General features: G+C 39.9%; 2 protein-coding genes across 3 annotated transcripts in view; one reads left to right on the forward strand and one right to left on the reverse strand.

The window, feature by feature from the left end:
- Positions 1–21,877, reverse strand: part of LSM5 (LSM5 homolog, U6 small nuclear RNA and mRNA degradation associated) — a 298,060-nt gene that overhangs the window by 74,615 nt on the left and 201,568 nt on the right. The gene's annotated exons all lie outside the window — the stretch shown is intronic.
- Positions 1–21,877, forward strand: part of AVL9 (AVL9 cell migration associated) — a 94,355-nt gene that overhangs the window by 66,168 nt on the left and 6,310 nt on the right. The window contains exons 11-15 of one of the 2 annotated variants that reach the window (XM_050783277.1): positions 9,675–9,821; positions 12,234–12,453; positions 15,011–15,128; positions 19,719–19,772; positions 20,294–20,382. In XM_050783277.1, the coding sequence (XP_050639234.1) occupies positions 9,675–9,821; positions 12,234–12,453; positions 15,011–15,128; positions 19,719–19,772; positions 20,294–20,382 (628 nt within the window). The remainder of the gene's footprint in view (positions 1–9,674; positions 9,822–12,233; positions 12,454–15,010; positions 15,129–19,718; positions 19,773–20,293; positions 20,383–21,877) is intronic. The other variant, XM_050783278.1, reaches the window with a different exon arrangement.

A 21,877-nucleotide genomic window follows, 5' to 3' on the forward strand; every position in this document is an offset into this window, starting at 1 on the left:
ATCAGCAGATTGCAGCAATTCAGTCATATTTTCAGATTCCACTTCTAATTCTAATTTTCTTGCTGTTTCCACCAAATCTCCCCCAAGGTCTTGAACCCCTCAAAGTTATTCATGAGAGTGGTATCAACTTCTTCCAAACTCCTGTTAATATTGATATTTTGACCTCTTCCTGTGAATCACAAATGTTCTTAATGGCATCTAGAGTAACAAATCTTTTCCAGAAGACTTTCAATTTACTTTGCCCAGATCCATCAAAGGAATCACTATCCATGGCAGCTATAGCCTTATGAAATGTGTTTCTTAAATAATAAGATTTGAAAATTAAAATGACTCCTTGATCCATGGGCTCCAAAATGAATGTTGTGTTCATAAGCATGAAGAAAACATTAATCTCCTTGTACATCTTCATTAGAGCCCTTAGATGACCAGGTGCATTGTCAATGAGCAGTAATATTTTGAAAGGAATCTTTTTTTATTTTCTTCTGTGTAGTAGGTCTCAACAGTGGCCTTAAATATACAGTAAACCATGCCATAAAGAGATGTGCTATCATCCAGGCTTTGTTGTTCCATTCTAGAGCACAGGCAGCAGATTTAGCATAACTCTGAAGGGCCCTAGGATTTGGGGAATGGTAAATGATCATTGGCTTCAACTTAAAGTCACCAGCTGCATTAGCCCCCAGTAAGAATCACCTTGTCCTTTGAAGCTTTGAAGCCAGGCATTGACTTCTTCCCTACCTACAAAAGTCCTAGATGGCATCTTCTTCCAGTAGAAAGCTGTTTTGTCTTTATTGAAAATCTGTTGTATTCAAAATCATCAATGACCTTAGCTAGATCTTCTGAATAACTTGCTATGGCTTCTCCATCAGCACTTGCTGTTTCACCTTGCACTTTTATGTTATAGAGACGGCTTCTTAAACATGGTGAGCTAACTCTGCTGGCTTCATACTTCTGCATCTCCTCACCTCTCTCGGCTTTCATATAATTGAGGAGAATTAAGGCCTTGCTGTAGATTAGGCTTTGGCTTAAGGGAATGTTCTCTTTGGTTTGATCTTCTATCCAGACCACTCAATCAAACTTTCTGCATATCAGCAATAAGGCTGTTGTTTCACTTTCTTATCATTTGTGTGTTCACTGGTTAAAAAAAAAAAACACACACTTTTAGTAGCACTTTTAATTTCCTTCACAAACTTTTCTTTTGCATCGACAACTTGGCTAACTGGTGCAAGAGGCATAGATTTCTGTCTCAGCTTTCGACTTGCCTTCTTTACTAAACTTAATCATTTTTAGCTTTTGATTTCAAATAAGATGTGAGACTTTTCCTTTTACTTAAACACTTAGAGGCCATTGTAGGGTTGTTAATTGGCCTAATTTAAATATTGCTGCATCTCAGGGGATAGGGAGGTCTGAGGAGAGGGGAAGAGACAGGAATGGCCAGTCAGTGGAGAAGTCAGAACACACACAGCATTTATTAAATTTGCTGTCTATGTGGGTGTGGTTCATGTCACCTCAAAACAATGACAATAGTAACATCAAAGATCACAGATCACAGATCAGCGTAAGAAACACAATAATAAGGAAAATGTGTGAGATATTGTGAGAATTACCAAAATGTGACAGAGCCAGGGAAGTGAGCACAGGCTGTTGGAAAACTAGATGATGGTTGCAGGGTTGCCATAAACCTTCAGTTTAGAAAAAGCACAATAAAATGAAGTACAATAAAAAGAGTTGCCTATATATATCAAAATACTACAATTTTAAAAGAGAAAAGCTTAGATGTCTAACTTATATCACTTACAAGTGAGGAAAGTTATAACTAATAAATAAGTATACATATATATTTACTAAGTATACTTAATACATACACTTATTAAGTGTACTTATATTAGTAAACTTCATTTGAATATAACAGTGTTTTGGCTAATTGTTCTAACACTTTTTTAATCTTTTTATAAAAACCAGAATGTATTTGAATTTTTTAATGACTTAAACACAATATAGTAAATCAAATTGAATCTTTAATTCACAGTCTTCTCAGGATATCATTTCTTAATGTCAGTAATGCATTAAGATGAAGCAGTCAACTTCACTGGGTCAAAAGTTACACTGGACTGGACATAGTGTCTCACACCTGTAATCCCAGCACTTTGGGAGGCCGAGGCAGGGAGGATTGCTTGAAACCAGAATCTAGAAACCAGCCTGTGCAACAAAGCAAGACCTCATCTCTACGAAAAAGTAAAATAAATTATCTGGACACGGTGGCATGTGACTATAGTCACAGCTACTTGGGAGGCTGAGGCAAGAGGATCTCTTGAACCCAGGACTTTGAGGCTGCTGTGAGCCATGACTGTGCCACTGCACTCCAGTCTGAGCTTCAGAGTTTAGAGTAAGACCCTGTCTCTATATAAAAATAAACAAAGTTACACTGATGCTGAGACATATTCTGGAAGCTACATTGTTTGGATGTTTTTTTCATCCTTTGCAGAAAAACTTTTATTGCTATTTGTGAATTTTCAAAGTAGAGCAGAAAAAAATTTTTTTTTAATTTCTTATTCTACAAGTACAGTTATCCCTCATTATTCATGGGGGATTAGTTCCAGGAACTTACCCCATACCAAAATTCGAGAATGTTCAAGTCACTTACATAGAGTGGCATGTTTGCATATGACCTGTGTACATCTTCCCACATATGGTTTTTCTTTTTTTTTTTTTTGAGACAAAGTCTTGCTCTGTCCCCCAGGCTGGAGTGCAGTGGCATGATCTCAGCTCACTGCAACCTCCACCTCCCAGGTTGAAGCGATTCTTCTGCCTCAGCCTCCCGAGTAGCTGGGACTACAGGCGCCCATCACTATGCCCAACTGATTTTTGTATTTTTAGTAGAGACAGGGTTTCACTATGTTGACCAGGCTGGTCTCAGACTCCTGATCTCAGGTGATCTGCCCACCTTGGCCTCCCAAAGTGCTGGGATTACAGGCATGAGCCACTGTGCCCAGCCTCTCCCGTATCCTTTAAATCACCTCTAGATTATTTATAATACCTAATGCAATGTAAATGCTATGTGAATAGTTACTATGCTAGGGTTAATTTTGTATTATTATTTTTCTCAATATTTTTAATCCAAGGTCGGTTGAATCTGGTATGTGGAACCCATGGATGTGGAGAACCAACTGTATTTATTGCCCTTCCATGAGCCAGACACCATACTAGATTCTGAATTCTTGTCATCTGTGATCTTGCAGTCTACCATGAAAGGCAGATGTACCACCTTTTCAGTTACTAGAACAAAGTATTCTGTTTTTCCCTGAATACTGTCTGGTATTTATGAAGTAAAACTTTATGTGGAAAAGAAAGATGGGTAATGTTGGCTTGAACAATGTATTTATTTCCTCTCCTATATTATTTGATAAATTATTTCTGGGTTTACCCAACTTTGCAAAAATGTACTTGCCCAGAGTCATTGTTGGTGAATAGTTAATAGAGAATGCCATCTTTGTTCATTTTGTAACTTGCTTGGGATTCTGAAATTATCTTAACTGATTCCACGATTAAACCAATGCAGTTTCTTAAAACTGGAATTTAAGAACTTGGGGAGAAAACTTGGGTTTCTCAGACTACTGGTAAAGCAAGTAGCCACAAATTGTGGGCGTTCTGAGCTGTGTTATGACTTCCTTTACCTTTCGGAGCCCTGACTTTGCTGTTTCACCCACCTGCCCTCTAATTTTTACTATTGTGAAGATATCAAGAGAGAAATTAACTGGAGAGGGATTTTGGTTTTGTCAGGTTGCTGACAAAGCAATTTAAAGATGTATTTTGCGTCTTGTCAATAAAGCATGTTTAGCGGAGTATTAGATTTGTGTGTCGTATACAGTATCAGTATTAAATATATGATGGGCTTACTAACGTCCCTATAAAATATTTGTCTTTTTGGTTTTATGTTTTTTGAGTGTTTGGATGAAAATCTAATTTCCTTAATCACAGTTTTAAATGGCAATGCTGACTTTTTCATGTCAGTAACTTTGGAATATGAAATATTCTTAAAACCAAATTGTCTTTAGGCTTTTTTCTCTTGAAGATCTTAAAATCCTTGTACAGAATGAATTAGGTTAGCAAAACATTTTGAAAAGTAATTTTAGAAATAGCTGGAGAGATGCCTGGGTGCCTGGGGAATATTGCTGAAGTAGAGTAGTTATCATATAAATAAATGGAAACAAATTTCTACACAATAAAACAATTATTTCCGGAAGAAAGTCTCCAGTTCCCCGACTTTCTAGTCCTCTCTCTGGTACATGAACTTGCCTGAGGTTGATGCCTTTCATGTCAGTTTCAGAGAGGAGGCTTACTATGTAAATGCTGTGGATACTAGCTTCTAAAATATATTTGCACCTTTCCTGAGAGCTGATTCAGGAAGTGTAGAGAAGAAATGGGTGCTAAGGAAGAAGAGGTGGGGCTGGAGGCAGCTGTGGGGTAGGCTTCCCATAGGGTGATGGGAAGGTAACTGGGACACTGAAGGAGAAGTAGGAAATTAGAGGATGATTTGGGCCTGTGTAGTATTTATGCTCTGCTGCTCCATCACTTTCTAACCAGAGAAACATTGAAGGGGAAGGAGGGAAGTGGAAAAAAAGATAAAGAGGAAGATACAGTAGCTATTTTCTGATGTGAAAAGACAATCCTGAGGGCTTTTCTTCCATTCTTCCCTGATTTTAAGTCTTCCCATCTTGTTACTGAAAGTGTTCTGGAATTGGCTGCACTTTGGAGCAAAGTAGTTAATGGAGGACTGGCCAGAAACGACTGGAGCCCTTGGAGCTCGGACTCTCACCTGCCTTAATCTCACGCATCAGCTTTCTCCCTCTTCTAGTTATGAGATTTTTGCCATTATTCAGTAAAATTAGTTGAGTCACTATAATGGAACTCTATTTAGAAATAACCTCAATGCGACCAGGCTCGGTGGCTCAGGCCTGTAATCCCAGCATTTTGAGAGGCCAAGGTGGGCGGATCACCTGAGATCGGGAGTTCAAGACCAGCCTGACCAACATGGAGAAACCCTGTCTCTACTAAAAATCAAAATTAGCTGGGTGTGGCGGTGCATGCCTGAAATCCCAGCTACTCGGGAGACTGAGGCAGGAGAATCGCTTGAATCTGGGAGGCAAAGGTTGCGATGAGTGGAGATCACGCCATTGCACTCCAGCCTGGGCAACAAGAGCGAAACTCCGTCTCAAAAAATAAATAAATAAATAAATAAATAAATTACCTCAATGCAATTATTGTCGATTAAAAAACTTTGAAACAGCCAAGGCAGAAGAATCACTTGAGCTCAGGAATTTGAGACCAGCCTGAGCAACATAGTGAGACCTCAACTCTACTAAGTAAAAATTAAAAGATTAGCTGGGGCCAGGTGCGGTGGCTCATGCCTGTAATCCCAGCACTTTGGGAGGCCCAGGCAGGTGGATCACCTGAAGTCAAGAGATCAAGACCATTCGGGCCAACATGGTGAAACCCCATCTCTACTAAAAATACAAAAATTAGCTGGGCATGGTGGCACGCACCTGTATTCCCAGCTACCCAGGCTGCTGAGGCAGGAGAATCGCTTGAACCCAAGAGGCGAAGGTTACAGTGAGCCGAGATCCTGCCACTGCACTCCAAAAAAAAAAAAAAAAGAAATTAGCCAGGTGTGGGGGCATGTGCCAGTAGTCCCAGCTACTTGGAAGGCTGAGGTGGGAGGATCACTTGAGCCCAGGAGGTCAAGACTGCAGTGATCCATGGTCATGCCACTGCACTCCTGCCTGGGCAAAAGACCAAGACCTCATCTTAACAAATAATAATTATTTTTTTTAATCTTTTTTTTTTTTTTTTTTTTGGAGACGGTCTCACCACTCTTGCCCAGCCTGGAATACAGTGGTGCAATCTCGGCTCACTGTAACCTCCACCTCCCGTGCTCAAGCGATCCTCCCACTGCAGCCTCCCAAGTAGCTGGGACCACAGGCGCTTGCCACCATGCCCAGCTAATTTTTTGTAGAGATGGGGTTTCATCATATTGTTCAGGCTGGTCTTGAACTCCTGAGCTCAAGCAGTTTGCCCGCCTTAGCCTTCCAAGTAGCTGGGACTACAGGTGTGAGCTACCACACCCAGCCAAAATAATAATGTTTAAGGCTAGTCAAATGAAGCACTGGGGGTCGAGAATAAAAATAGAATTGTTTTCAATTTTAATTTTTTAAAAAGTTACCTCAACCTGTAGCCAAATAAATGTGACTTTTGGCCAGGCGCGGTGGCTCACGCCTGTAATCTCAACACTTTGGGAGGCTGAGGCCGGTGGATCACAAGGTCAGGAGATCGAGACCATCCTGGCTAATATGGTGAAACCCTGTCTCTACTAAAAATACAACAACAACAAAAAAAATTAGCCAGGCGTGGTGGTGGGCACCTGTAGTCCCAGCTACTCGGGAGGCTGAGGCAGGAGAATGGCGTGAACACGGGAGGCGGAGCTTGCAGTGACCCGAGATCTCGCCAGTGCACTCCAGCCTGGGGGACACAGCGAGACTCCATCTCAAAAAAAAAAAAAAAGAAATTACTTTTAGTGTTTGAGAGATAGGGAAGATTATTTCATATTATTTCATTATGTAGGAGGATAGGTGCTGCGTTTTAAAACTTTTTTAAAGAGCAGTAGCCATTTCTTTGTTTGGCTTTTATTGTATCTGGTACTCTTTAAAAAAAACACACAATTGCCTCCCCCAAAAGATGACTTAATTTGGAATTCCCTTAAGTTTCATTTTATTTGTAACTTTATTTGTTTATTTTCGAGACAGAGTTTTGCTTTTCACCCAGGCTGCAGAGCAGTGGTGTGATCTCAGCTCACTGCAGCCTTGACCTCCTAGGCTCAAGGGATCCTCCCACCTCAGTCTCCTGAGTAGCTGGGACCACAGATGCGGGCCACCATACCCAGCTAATTTTTGTATTATTGGTAGAAATGGAGTTTCACCGTGTTGCTCAGGCTGGTCTCAAACTCCTGAGCTCAAGCAGTCTGTCCCCCTTGGCCTCCCAAAGTGCTGGGATTACAGACATGAGCCACCACACCCAGCAAGTAATGCTACAATTTTAAAGCTATTTTGAACTATTTTAAATACTTTTATAAATATGTAATGCTTCCACATAGTTCAATATTTGAAAGATTCCAAAGCATCGCTAATAAAAAGTCTCCCTTCCATTCCATCCCCTGCTATCCAGCAGCCCTCTCCAGTGGCAGCCAACATTGTCACTGTCTTATCTTTCCTTCTGGGGGTATTCTATGCAGAAACAAATGCATATTTCCCCTCCCTTTTTACAAATGGCAGCAGAATGTGCCCATTTTTGCCCTTTATTTTTTAATTTAATTAATTATTTATTTATTTATTTATTTATTTTGACACAGTTTTGCTCTTGTCACCCAGGCTGGAGTGCCGTGGTATGATCTCAGCTCACTGCAGCCTCCACCTCCTGGTCTTTTCAAGCAATTCTCCTGCCTCAGCCTCTTGAGTAGTTGGGATTACAGGCACCCACCACCACGCCCAGCTCATTTTTATATTTTTAGTAGAGACAGGATTTCACCATGTTGGTCAGGCTGGTCTCAAACTCCTGACCTCAGATGATCTGTCCTCTTCAGCCTCCCAAAGTGCTGGGATTACAGGTGTGAGCCATCGCACCCGGCCCTTTTTTAAATTTCATTTTTATTTTTTCTAGAGACAGTGTCTTACTATGCTGCCCGGCCATTCTCGAACTCCTGGGCCCAAGCAGTCCTCCCACTCTGGCCTCCCAAAGTGCTAGGATTACAGGTGTGAGTCATCATGCCCAGCTCGCTTATTCTTTTGTTACATCATATTCTTTTTTTATTATTATTTTATTTTGAGATGGAGTCTTACTCTGTCGCCCAGGCTGGAGTACAATGGTGCTATCTTGGCTCACTGCAACCTCCACCTCCTGGGTTTAAGCGATTCTCCTGCCTCAGACTCCCAAGTAACTGGGATTACAGGTGCCCACCACCATGCCTGGCTAATTTTTGAATTTTTAGTAGAGACAGGGTTTTGGCATGTTGGCCAGGCTGGTCTCGAACTCCTGACCTCAAGTGATCTGCCTGCCTCAGCCTCCCAAAGTGCTGGGATTACAGGCATGAGCCACCACGTCCAGCCCATAATATTCTTTGGAGACGAACATCATCGCTTTTAATGGCTGCAGGTTCATTGTATGGATGAACATTTATTAGTCCCCTATTCATGAACAGTTTGGATTTGAGTTTTTTGATATTGCATTTATTTTCATAAATATAATATCACACATGATATAGTATTTGTAGGATACTGTAGGATAAATTACAAGCAGAATGCTGGGCCAAAAGGCATATATATTTAGAAATTTTTAAAGGATTTTTAAACATTTTTTAAAAGCTTCAACCTTATTTTTTTAAAACACACTTTTTAGTTTTGTTATTATTATGAAATATAATACTGATTCTGAATGAGGACCCTGGGTTGAGAACCTCTATACTGAGCATCTCTAATGCAAAGGCATGGATTTATTTTCGCTGCTTCTGTTAGTTAGGGTCTGATCAAGCAACAAAAGACATTTTCAAGAGTAAGAATATAACCAAATTACTAGACGTATATTCCAACTTTTGGAAGTCTTCCCTTTCATATTAACTATTTAACAACCACCTGTGAAGTTACACACAAAGCACTCTCCTAGTTGCCATAAAGAATATCAAGTTGCAAAGGGGCTATCCCCTGTCTTCAGAGAGATTTGTCTCATGATGTAAACACAACATTGTCCAGATGATGTAATTCTGTGTTTTAAAAAGTGATGAGATGTAAAAAAAATCTTACAGAACTTGAGGCTGAAAACAAGTTCAGGGGCTCAGTGAGTCTGTGTTCCTGGCTGTATGTACAAGTCATGCCACTTGTTGAAAACCTATTCTGATTTAGAATCTTCCAGCAGAAGTTGCGTATCTTCCTTCAGTGAAGCATTCCAGTGTTAGCACCTGCACTGTCAGGAAGTACGCCGGATTTTTTGTAGACTTAGACGCCTGCTGCAGTTTAGCAATTCCACTGCAATTTTTGGAGCAGTGCTGTTTTCAAATAAAATTCAAATGGAAATTAATTAAATACACAAATACTGCCAGTGTCATTTTTGCTTTAGATATTTAGTAGCAAATACCTTGAAATCTTTTTGCATGATTTGTAACATAGTACAGTATAACAAATGCTATGCAGTACTTTGCTGTTCTCCTAATAGTGCTTCGGTGGTTATGTGCAGATGCATGTATTTTAAATTTTTAACAGCCTTCTACTAAAAAACGTACTTATTAACAGGCTTAATGTTTCATTTCCTAAATGAAAAGGTTCAATTCATTAGTTACTGTAGAGGCTTTTAAATTGAATGAGAACAAAGTGATCAAGAAAGACAACCTTCATATTAAACCACCTTGCCAAGATTTGACCATTCATGGAGACAATTAGCTAATCATTAACTGGAATTACTGTAGTCAAGACTTGAAGTTCCCCTGGAATATTATTTTATTGAGTCAAAGATTAGCTGACTTACAGACAGGGCAAGAAAGAATGGAAGTTTCTTTTCCTACTGTTAGCCCTCTAAGTTTAAAGAGAAGGGTAACCTTTTACTTTTCTGATATTTTCTATTACTGTTCTAATTCATAGGGATATCTGTGTTTGCCTTACATGGCATTGCAGCAGCATCATCTTCTCTCCGATGTCACCGTTCGGGGGTTTGTTGCTGGAGCTACTAACATCCTTTTTCGACAACAGAAACACCTCAGTGATGCCATTGTGGAAGTACGTTTATGTGTGAGTGTGTGTATTTGGCCCTGCTCATCCCAGTTTTCCTTTCTTAACTACAATTATGAATATATAGTAACAACACTAGTAATGATAGTAACTGCATACTGCATGCCATGTATTCTAAGTATTTTATGTGTATTAACTGGTCTAATTCTCATAAAAACAGTCAATAGAACTGTACTATCCACATTTTATACCTGCAGAGGCTAAGGAACAGAGAGATGAAGTGATTTGTACAATATCAAACAGCCAGTAAACGGGTAAACCAGGATTCCAACCTGGGCAACTGGGCCTACCACTACCTCACAATTTTTAACATGTGTGTGTTGTTTAAGTAATTTCAGTCCTTCTAGCCTGTTTAGAATGCTCTTGATACCAAGAAGGAAGCTAGGAATAAATATTTGACATCAATATATAAAAAATTTAAATCATTTATTTTACAACTAAAATAATCTCTTTTTTTCCTCTTTTTTTGTTATTTTGAGACACAGTTTTGTTCTTGTTGCCCAGGCTGGAGTGCAATGGCGCGATCTCAGCTCCATGCAACCTCCGCCTCCTGGGTTCAAGCAATTCTACCTCAGCCTCCCAAGTAGGTTGGATTACAGGTGCCCGCCACCATGCTTTGCTAATTTTTTCTATTTTTAGTAGAGATTGGGTTTCACCATGTTGGCCAGGTTGGTCTTGAACTCCTGACCTCAGGTGATTCACCCACCTCAGCCTCCCTAAGTGCTGGGATTACAGGCGTAAGCCACCACGCCCAGCCTGAAATAATTTTTGAAAAATTTCATAAGGCTCGGCGCAGTGGCTCACACATGTAATCCCAGCACTTTGGGAGGCCGAGGTGGGTGGATCACCTGCGGTCAGGAGTTCAAGACCACCCTGGCCAACATGGTGAAACCCTGTGTCTACTAAAAATACCAAAAATTAGCCAGACAGACATGGTGGTGTGTGCCTGTAGCCTCAGCTACTCGGGAGGGCAGGAGAATCGTTTGAACCTTGAAGGTGGAGGTTGCAGTGAGCCAAGATCGCACCACTGCACTCCAGCCTAGGTGACAGAGTGAGACCCTGTCTCTAAATAAATAAATAAATGGCCAGGTGCAGTGGCTCAAGTCTGTAATCCCAGCACTTTGGGAGGCTGAGGTGGGTGGATCATGAGGTCAGGAGTTTAAGACCAGCCTGGCCAACATGGTGAAACTCCGTCTCTACTAAAAATACAAAAATTAGCTGGGCATGGTGGCAGGTGCCTATAATCCCAGCTGCAGCTACTCGGGAGGCTGAGGCAGGAAAATCACTTGAACCTGGGCGGCAGAGTTTGCAGAGAGCCAAGATTGTGCCACTGCACTCTAGCTTAGGCGATGGAGTGAAACTCCGTCTCAAAAAAAAAAAAAAATTCAGCCACACTAAGGTTTTTGTAGTTTCTGACAGAACATATGAAAACATGTTTCTTGGGCGAATGGTTATAATATAATGAAAGTTCAGGATTCAAAGATGTATTTATTATAATCCCAAATTTGAAGAAGAAAGAGTATATACATTTTCCAAGACAGGAGGATATGGATGGGAGAACCATGGAGCTGCTTCAACATTATTGGTTACATTCTAGTTCTGTAGTTGGTTGGTGGGTTCATAGGAATTTCTTTTATTATTATACTTCAAAACTAACCTGTAAGTTACATGTATTTTTTAGTATGCCAAATACTACATAATAAGATATTCTAAAGTATCTGGCTGGGCATGGTGGCTCACGCCTGTAATCCCAGCACTTTGGGAGGCCAAGGCGGGTGGATCACAAGGTCAGGAGGTTGAGACCATCCTGGCTAACACGGTGAAACCCCATCTCTACTACAAAATACAAAAAATTAGCCTGGCACAGTGGTGGGCGCCTGTAGTCCCAGCTACTCAGGAGGCTGAGGTAGGAGAACGGCATGAACCCGGGAAGCGGAGGTTGCAGTGAGCCGAGATTGCACCACTGCACTCCAGCCTGGGCAACAGAGCAAGGCTCCGTCTCAAAAAAAAAAAAAAAAAAAAAAAAAAAACCAAGAATATTCTAAAATATCTGCACTCAAAAGAAAAAGTATTTAAGGAATTACACTTGTTAAATGTGTTCATTTCTGCTAGTGAAATAAAGGTGATTTTTACACGTATTTCTATGTTTTCCCAAATATTTGCAATCTATGTAATTTTATAGTTTAAAATACTACATTTATGTGTGTTATTTTCTAAAAACAGAAAGTGAACATTTTATAAATAGAAAGAAAACTTCAGTGTACAGACCTCTTTCTTAGACTCACCTTTTGAGAATGCTATTATTCATATTTTTTATTTCCAGCTCCACCTTCCCTGTAGTTACTCTGTAAAGTGTGGCATGGATGTCTGCGTGAATGCCCAGACTCTGACTTGTACCTGGATACCCTCTAGGTAGAAGAAGCTCTGATCCAGATCCATGATCCAGAACTCAGGAAGCTGCTTAACCCAACCACTGCAGACCTAAGGTTCGCAGATTACCTAGTGAGGCACGTGACTGAGAATCGGGATGACGTCTTCCTAGATGGCACAGGCTGGGAGGGAGGTGACGAATGGATCCGGGCCCAGTTTGCGGTCTACATTCATGCCCTGCTGGCTGCCACACTGCAATTAGGTAAGAAACCACGCAGAGCACACAGCTACTGTTTTATTATAATTTTTCATTTTGTAACATTTATGAGGTTTTAGATTGCACAATAAATACATATTCCTTATATAAAAATTACCAGTTATTCCCTCACACAGAGATAGCCACTTTTAACATCTTGAGTACTTTATAGCCTTACAGATCTTTTCCTATGCATGTATTTTGGATTTTGGTTTCATGGTACTTTTGGTGGTCCTTTTACAAAAATGGATCCCTTTATACGTGTTTTCTGAAACTTTTTATTACTTTATAATAGAAACATGTATCAACATAACATGAACATACATCATCACTTTTACATGGCTGCGTCGTATTCTGTGTTTGGCAGCTGTTTATGAATACTGTCTACATGTTTTTAAGATGTATAAAGGGAGAAAGAAGAATATAAAAAATAGAAATCATTGAAAACCATGTTGTAAATGATTAAATCTTCAAATTTATAATCCATTCTAAAAAATATTATTATTCCTATTACATGGTTAAAATGGGGCAGGTAAACATGGACTTACTCCTGCATTAAAACTCTCTCATTCCCCTTGGGAAAAAAATATATAAATAGTGAAAATGGAGCTCTACAATGAGATTTTCACATTGGACATTTGGCAAATATTCATTAGAGTTGTTAGAAATATGTTGAGCTTGTGTTTTTGTTTCAGTTAACCATTATTTTTTAAATTGTGATGAAATACACATAGCATAAAATTTACCATCTTTATGATTTTTAAATGTACAGCTCCACAGTGGCATTAGATACATTCACATTGTTGTATCAGTAGATTTTTTTAATCAACACCACCACCACCACCACCGCCGCCACATGCTCCCAGGTTAGTTGTTCACAGTGCGTATAAGGAGTTTTAAATTAGGTTTCAGGAGAGTTTTTCATTTGTAAAAGATAGCTGAGGAACAAGTCCTCATTAGTTAATGGGATATTTTTAAATATTTGCCACCACTACCAGTATAGCAGCTGAGACACCAAAATTAAATCTTTTAACCCCAAATCATTCAGTAATCTAGAAAGAAAACTTCAGTCCCCACTGTCATGTAGCTTAATTAATTTGCTTTTTAAAAAATATTTGCCCAGGAGGCTGTAGGCACTGAATAATAGTAGCTCACTTTTTTTTTGAACATTAAATATATGCAGGGACCAGTGTTCTGAGCACTTTACCTCTAGTAATTCATTTCATCCTCACAGCAATCCTGAAGGTAGGTACCTTGTCATCACCTTTTACAGAAGAGAAAATGAAGCTCACAGAGGTTAAATAGCTTGCTCATCCATCTGATAAGAGGCTTAGGCGGGATCTGATCCCAAACAGTTTGGCTTAGGCCCATATTCTTAACAAGTAACAAGGTCAAATGAGGAAATTCCCCCCAATGAACTGCTTGAGTAACGTGTTCTTAGAACAACTTCTTTATGCTGTGTATGGAACTGTGTATCTCATTCATTTCCTTTCCTACCAACAAAAGGTTGTTTTCACTTTGTATTTCACCTTCAAAGCAAACAACATGCAATTAATATATGAAGTAATAGCCATTTTTATCAGTTCTCCAAACCATTTCTGATCTTCCAAGTGGAGGAAACACACATGGATACTTTCCCATGGTATTGATAAAGCTGAAAACTTTATCAGTTTTCTGTATATTTTAAGTCTTTTTTTTTTTTTTTTTTTTTTTTTTTTTTTTTGACGAGTCTCACTCCTGTCGTCCAGTCTGGAGTGCTGTGGCGTGATCTTGGCTCACTGCAACCTCCATCTCCCAGTTTCAAGCGATTCTCTTGCCTCAGCCTCCTGAGTAGCTGGGACTACAGGTGCCCACCACCGCGCCCGGCTAATTTTTGTATTTTTGGTAGAGATGGGGTTTCGCCATGTCAGCCAGGCTGATCTCGAACTCCTGACCTCCGGTGATCCGCCCTGCTCGACCTCCCAAAGTGCTGGGATTACAGGCATGAGCCACCATGCATGGCCTTTTTAAAGTGTTTTTGACAGTGAAATGCTAGGAAATTCAAGAATGAAACACCAAATAGACAAAGTCCAAAGAAGAGAACATCATGACTGAAAGAACCACTTTGTGTATTCATTCTTAATCTTTTTTTGTAGAAAAATGGCATTTATAAAAAAGTAGAAAGATATCCCAATTGCCTATGCCATGCATATAAACCAGTATATTTATTCACTGTCAAGCATACAGTTTTTGATTAATTAATAATACTGTCCTCATAATGGTAAGGAGAACATGGAAATATTTTGGAGTTGTAAGGAACCTTGGAAAATATCTGGCTCAACCCTCTTATTTTCCAGTTAGGAAAATGAAGTTCTGAGTGATTAAGTGACTTGCCAAAGGCCACATAGCTCCTTAACAGGATTTCTGGAACTAGACCCAAGTTTCCTGACATCTGGTAGGCTATCTCCCCCAAATATGGGAGGGCACGGGGATAAAGTCGTTCCTTTACCCTTTTTGGTTGTAGTCTTCACATCCCTGAATGGCTACAGCCCAGCTCAACTTCTTTCAAATATTTACTTGACAGATAATGAAAAGATACTATCGGACTATGGGACAACTTTTGTTACAGCATGGAAGAATACTCACAACTACAGGGTGTGGAACAGCAACAAGCATCCAGCACTTGCAGAAATAAATCCAAAGTAAGCGCATCCTCTGAAGACTGTAGTACATAATGGTTGGTTTACAAGTGCCCAATACAAAGAAAAATCTATTTTAACTTTGATATTGTGAATATCTTCAAGAATCCCCTTAAGTAGGTCATAAAAAGGCTCCCAAATATAGAGAAACAGCTTAGAAACTGCTTCCATATTCAGATTGTTATACAAAAAGCATGAGCATTATGGGAAGCACTGACATTTCCCTGGCTCTCGATGTGATTCAGAGAGCAAGTCCCTGGCACTCGGTGATGCTCAGTACACAGTGATTCTTCTCTCTTTCCCTGGAGCTGTTCTTTACCAGAATGGTTCAACAAGATAGAATCCTAGTAGGAAATACCACTGGTTTACTGCATGCGTAAAACTAGGAGGCTATTTTAAAACATGACGTATGCGAAACCAATTAAAGTTAATATCTGGGGCTGGGCTCAAGCCTGTAATCCCAGCACTTTGGGAGGCCGAGGTGGGCAGATCACCTGAGATCGGGAGTTCAAGACCAGCCTGGCCAACATGCTGAAATCCCATCTCTACTAAAAATACAAAAAAATTAGCCAGATATGGTAGTGGGCGCCTGTAATCCCAGCTATTTGGGAGGCTGAGGCAGGAGAATCCCTTGAATCCAGGAGGTAGAGGTTGCAGTGAGCCGAGATCACGCCATTACACTCCAGCCTGGATAACAAGAGGGAGACTTTGTCTCAAAAAAAAAAAAAAAAAGTTAATATTTGGATTCCTGGATATATGGTCAGACCTGGTTTCCACATCAGACTCTAAGGTTCAACAAAACTTAATACCTGCTGCAATACTGAATGTTGATGATGAAGGCTTTATCCCACATAGGCATAAAAGGCCGTTGATTAAAGCCATTATGAAACAATAACATTTGTGTGTGAATACAACAGAGAGCATCGAAGGAGATCAGTTGATATAGTGTATACAGGAACTTGTTTTCCAAATTAAAAGATAAGGCCTGGCGCAGTGGCTCACACCTGCAATCCCAGCACTTTGGGAGGCTGAGGCAGGTGGATCACAAGGTCAGGAGATCGAGACCATCCTGGCTAACGATGTGAAACCCTGTATCTACTAAAAATACAAAAAAATTAGCCACGCGTGGTGGCAGGCGCCTATAGTCCCAGCTACTTGGGAGGCTGGGGCAGGAGAATGACGTGAACCCGGGTGGAGCTTGCAGTGAGCTGAGATCGCGCCACTGCACTCCAGCCTGGCCGACAGAGCGAGACTCTGTCTTAAAAAAAATAAAATAAAAATAAAAAAGATGATGTGGTTTTTCATAATGATACAAGCATATACCATTTTCTTTTTTTTTTTTTTTTTTTTTTTTTGAAACGGAGTCTCACTCTGTTGCCCAGGCTGGAGTGCTGGTGCGATCTTGGCTCACTGCAACCTCTGCCACCCAGGTTCAAGCAATTTTTCTGCCTCAGCCTCCCGAGTAGCTGGGATTACAGGCACCTCCCACCAGGTCCAGCTAATTTTTGTATTTTTAGTAGAGACGGGGTTTCACCATCTTGGCCAGGCTGTTCTTGAACTCCTGACCTCGTGATCCACCTACCTTGGCCTCCCAAAGTGTCGGGATTACAGGCGTGAGCCACCATGCCCAGCCAAGCATACACCATTTTCATTTGAATTTTTTTTTTTTTTTTTTTTTTTTTTTTTTGAGACGGAGTCTCGCTCTGTCGCCCAGGCTGGAGTGCAGTGGCCGGATCTCAGCTCACTGCAAGCTCCGCCTCCCGGGTTCACGCCATTCTCCTGCCTCAGCCTCCCGAGTAGCTGGGACTAAAACTTCTCTGTGAGGAACAAAAGTCACCTTTGTACTGACTACCATATTATCTTGGGACTAGAGTTAACTTTTCTAATGTGATTTAAGATGTGCTAGAAAGGATACTTTGCTGCACACACACTCACACACACCCGATATTGAAGCCATAGCAACCTGGGGAAGTATGTGCATGAGTAAGGTGGTACACAGAGGGTTTTGGGTAACATGTCTGTTAAGCTTTGTATTATGCATCAAGAAAAATAACCAAGGAGCTGGGCACATTGGCGTGTGCCTATAGTCCCAGCTACTTGGGAGACTGAAGCGGGAGGATTACTTGAACTCAAGGTTTCAAGGCCAGCCTAGGCAACATAATGAGACCCCATCTTTTAAAGTAAAAATGACTAGGTTCAGCACCAATTTTGGTGAATTTAATCATCACACTTGGCTGTAGCAGAAACCTGTATTGCCATTTGACTATAGTAAAAACAGCAAATTAAAAGGCAAAACCTTTTTAATAGTATTAAATGAAAGGGCTGAGTTCAAAGTGTTCTCCCTCACTGACTACAAAGTCTCTATTCTCAACATGCTGAAGGGAAACAGATGTGGAGGAGCAGGATGGCACTCACAGGGTGGTGCTGGGAGGGCAGGTCAGCCTTGACTGTCCAAGCAGTCAACACACAGAGCCATCCCAGTCTCCTCCCTGGGCCCTGCACTGGGACGCCTGGTCAAATCTTTATCTGTCACTACATCTGGTGCTTTTAACTTGAACCAGCTCTATAGATGTTAGTACAGGTCCAAAAAAGCCTTAGCTGAAATGAGTTTTAAAAGGATTATGAAATGGTGCTTAGAAGAACATGTGAAGAAATTGAGGCTATTTAGATTGAAAAGAAGGCTGAAGAATGACTTGTTAACTAAAATATATAGGTAGGGAAATCACGCAGATATGATAGTGCAGGCCAAGGGAGAACTTCCCTTTCGTCCTCTGAAGGGTCACTGGAAAGTCAGCTGACAAAAGGCAGATTAATAGGAGAAATGGCATGCAAATTTATTAATGTGCATGAGGGAGAGCTACAGTGTGACTGGATTGTGTACCCAGCTTCACACTTAGCAGCCCTCAGAGAGAATTGATGGTAAACGTTTCTTTCAGACCTTTAAAGGTGCCAGACACTCAGTTCATCTTTCCTATATCTTGATATTGGAGGGCCTCAGAGCAAACCAGGCTGCATTAATGCAGATTTTCTCCACAGATGCAAATCTACCCCCCAAAAGACAGCTTTTCAGTTATGCTTGCATTTCCAGCCCTTCTGAATAGCCATCTTGAAATACATCAAAGAGGTATATTTTGGGGTGAATAGTTAGTTTTCTTCAATAGCAAATTTTCAACGTTTTTACCAAATTAAAAATAACAAATGCAGCCAGGCCTGGTGGCTCACGCCTGTAATTCTAGCACTTTGGGAGGCCAAGGTGGGTGGATCACGTGAGCTCGGGAGTTCAAGACCAGCCTGGGCAACATTGTGAAACCCTGTCTCTACTAAAAATACAAAAAATTAGCTGGGCATGGTGGTAGGCACCTGTAATCCCAGCTACTCAGGAGGCTGAGGCAGGAGAATCGCTTGAACCTGGGAGGCAGGTTGCAGTGAGCCGAGATTGCGCCACTGCAGTCCAGCCTGGGTAACAGTGAGACTCTGTCTCAAAAAAATAAAATAAGAAATGCTAAACTTCTGTTGTTATCAGAGGGTGTCATTTAGAAATATTTCAAACTAATTATAACTTTCGAGAAGTATGAAACCCTTTAACTCTTAAAGATTAGGGAAGGTAGCATTCTAACTTAACAAGCAGCAGGCATATTTCATCCCTTAAATATAGTCATTCCAGAACATAGAGAATGATCAAGTGATGTGTCAGTATTTCAATCCTGTGATTCAGGAATCTAGGAATAAGAAGTGTTACATATGCTTACTTTGGGCCATGAAGAGTAGTTTGTTGTCATTTGAAGAACCATTAATTTTATAAGTAGCTATAGATTTTACTAGGATCACTTTCTTTGTTACACCTTGACAGAGGGACTCCTGAGATAAGAATTGGATATTGACCCCTCCATTTTATGTGGTCAAGTTGCTTGATTTTTTTTTCCTACTGCCTGTATAATTGCAGAATGCCTGATTTAGATATATATATTTTTTTCTTTTAATATAATGGAAATAGGGAAGTCTGAATAATGTATTTTCTTACAAAAATAACGATATTGCTGGTTTTTTTTAAGACCTGCCTTTTGAGCTGCTTTTCTAACAGAAAGTAGAGATTTTGTTGATCTATCCACAAATATTTGCATAACCAATAGCACACATTTGTAAGACAGCCAGGATCAAGGTATGATCTATGACCATGTCCTAAAACCAGTGACTCACCTTGACTGTCCTGGGGAGCTTGTAAAAAATGTTGATGCTTGAGCCCCACCCAAGACAGACCACATAAATTAGAATGTCAGGATAGCACTAACACAGGCTACACACACACACACACACACACACACACACACACACACACACACACACACACACATAACACACCTGTTTTACAAGTGAGGAAACTAAAGCTCAGAGGGGTTAGGTAATCTTTTCTGGATGTCATCATTGTAAGTGGAGAGCTGTGATCAAAGCCAAGTTTCCTGATACCAAATTCAGCACTGCCACCCAGCTGTGTCGTCCATGAGAAGTTTACTAATATTTTCTTGTGATAACTCTTTTTTGCAGCCTTCTTGGTAAAATACTGATAGTTTAAACGCAAACTTTTTTTTTTTACAGCCATCCATTTCAAGGCCAATACTCAGTATCAGACATGAAGTTAAGATTCTCACAGTAAGTACTTAAAGAAAATACTGGGAAAATTCTTAATTCTGAATTTATGCCATGTGTTTCATTGCTATTTGGGGATTGTTTTTCTCTACTTGATAGACTTATGCTTCAAATAGTAACCAAATATGTGCATAACATTCTTTAGCTCAGCGGTGTGTTATGTTTCAAAGTGAAAACACCGCTCTTCATAGAGGATGGTGTGAACTAATAATAGGATTTACCATTTTTATTTTGGTGAAGTGCTTTTAGCAAACCATGGCTGTCAGAGAGATGTAGCCAGCCATACATACATCCTTATGTCCTCACCACTTTTTGGTTCATCTGTATGTTCTTCTCATGTATTCTGAAAATGCACATGCTTAAAAGGTTAATAAATTCATAACAAATAATTTAGCTTCTTTTCTCAGTAATTCTAATTCGGGATGGTTACAGAGTGATTATTGTGTGTGTGTCTACATGTGTCTGTATGCATGTGTGAGATTTTTTAAAAATTGTACTTAACACTTCTTTTATCTTTTACCCAGTTCTGTTCAGAATAGTGAACGTGGCAAAAAAATTGGAAATGTCATGGTCACAACTAGCCGGAATGTTGTGCAAACAGGAAAAGCTGTTGGTAAGACATGCCTTTAGCCAGGAACAAATTGGAATCATAACACATCCATTTTCTATCTTTAATATGTAATTGATAAAACAAACATAAAGTTGTAAAGATGTGTGTTATCACATAGTAATATGAGAGTTTTTAAAATTTTTGTCTTATTCATTTGAAAAATTCCAAATTCCAAAAGGTCAAACTTCATTACATCTAATAGAGAGTGACAGAATTTTCTGATGAAGTCACTGTTTTGTTACCAAGATTCAATCTTCACCAGAGTTTTCTTCCCCCATTCCCTGTGCTGTCCACAGTTCTTTATAAATGGCAGAGACTCATAATAAAAGTAGGCATTAGGAACTACTGTCCTCTAAGGTAGTATTACACAATAAAGAAAATGAAGCCAACAGTTGGTTTTTCAAAAAGGTCAACAATATTTATAAAATCTTTACAGACTGGTAAAGATAAAAAGAAAGAAGATGCAAATTACCAACATTAGGGATGAAAGAGGGACATTAGTGTAGCTCTTACAGAAATTAAAAGAACAGAAAATAGGGGAATATTGTGAACAACTTTATGCTAACAAATTTAACAACATAAATGAAATATACAAATTCTTTTAAAAATTCGCATTACCGAAACAGTTGCAAAAAGAAAATATGAATAGCCCTATTATCTATTAAAGAAATTGGGCTGAATGCAGTGGCTCATACCTGTAATCCCAGCACTTTGGGAGGCTGAGGTGGGAGGATTGCTTGAGTCCAGGACTTCAAGACCAGCCTGGGCAACATAGTGAGACCCCATCTCTACAAAAAAATTTGAAAAGTCAGTAGGCATGGTGGTGTGTGCCTGTAGTCCCAGCTACTCAAAAGGCTGAAGTGGGAGGATTGTTTGAGCCCAGGAAGTCAAGGCTGCAGTGAGCCATGACAGCGCCACTGAGCTCCAGCCTGGGTGACAGAGCAAGAGTCTTAAAAACAGAAAGAAATTGGTTGTGACTTTAAATGAAAAGCCTTGCCATAAGGTTTTTAATTTAAACCAGGCTGCCCAGGTGGCTTCAGTTTGAACTCTGTCAGATGTTTAAGGAAGAAATAATACTAGTTTTACACAAAATCTTTAAATAAGGTAATACTGCCCAACTCATTTGATGAGGCCAGTATTAATATCAAAGTCAGACAAATGGTAGCATGTTCTTCTCCACCTAGCTTTTTTCGCTTAAAATATTTTGAATATTGTTCCACATCAGTTCTAAAATTTTTCATTCCTTTTCTATATTTTTAACTTTTATTTTGATGTAGTTTCAAATTTGAACATTGCAACAGTGCAAGAAAATCCTAGTTATCTCTGATTCACCAGTTATTTACATTTTGCCCCATCTGCTTTGTCATACAATGTGTTGTAAAAATAGGGCATTACTACTTCCCTAGCTTCTGAAAGAGGTTGACTAACCGTTAATGAACACAATTCAAAAGCCCCAGAACTAGGTAATCTTTGTGTAGGGGTTCTTATATCCCCAGTT

This window comes from Macaca thibetana, chromosome 3 (assembly GCF_024542745.1).
Source record: "Macaca thibetana thibetana isolate TM-01 chromosome 3, ASM2454274v1, whole genome shotgun sequence".
In the NCBI taxonomy this organism is placed as follows: domain Eukaryota; kingdom Metazoa; phylum Chordata; class Mammalia; order Primates; family Cercopithecidae; genus Macaca; species Macaca thibetana.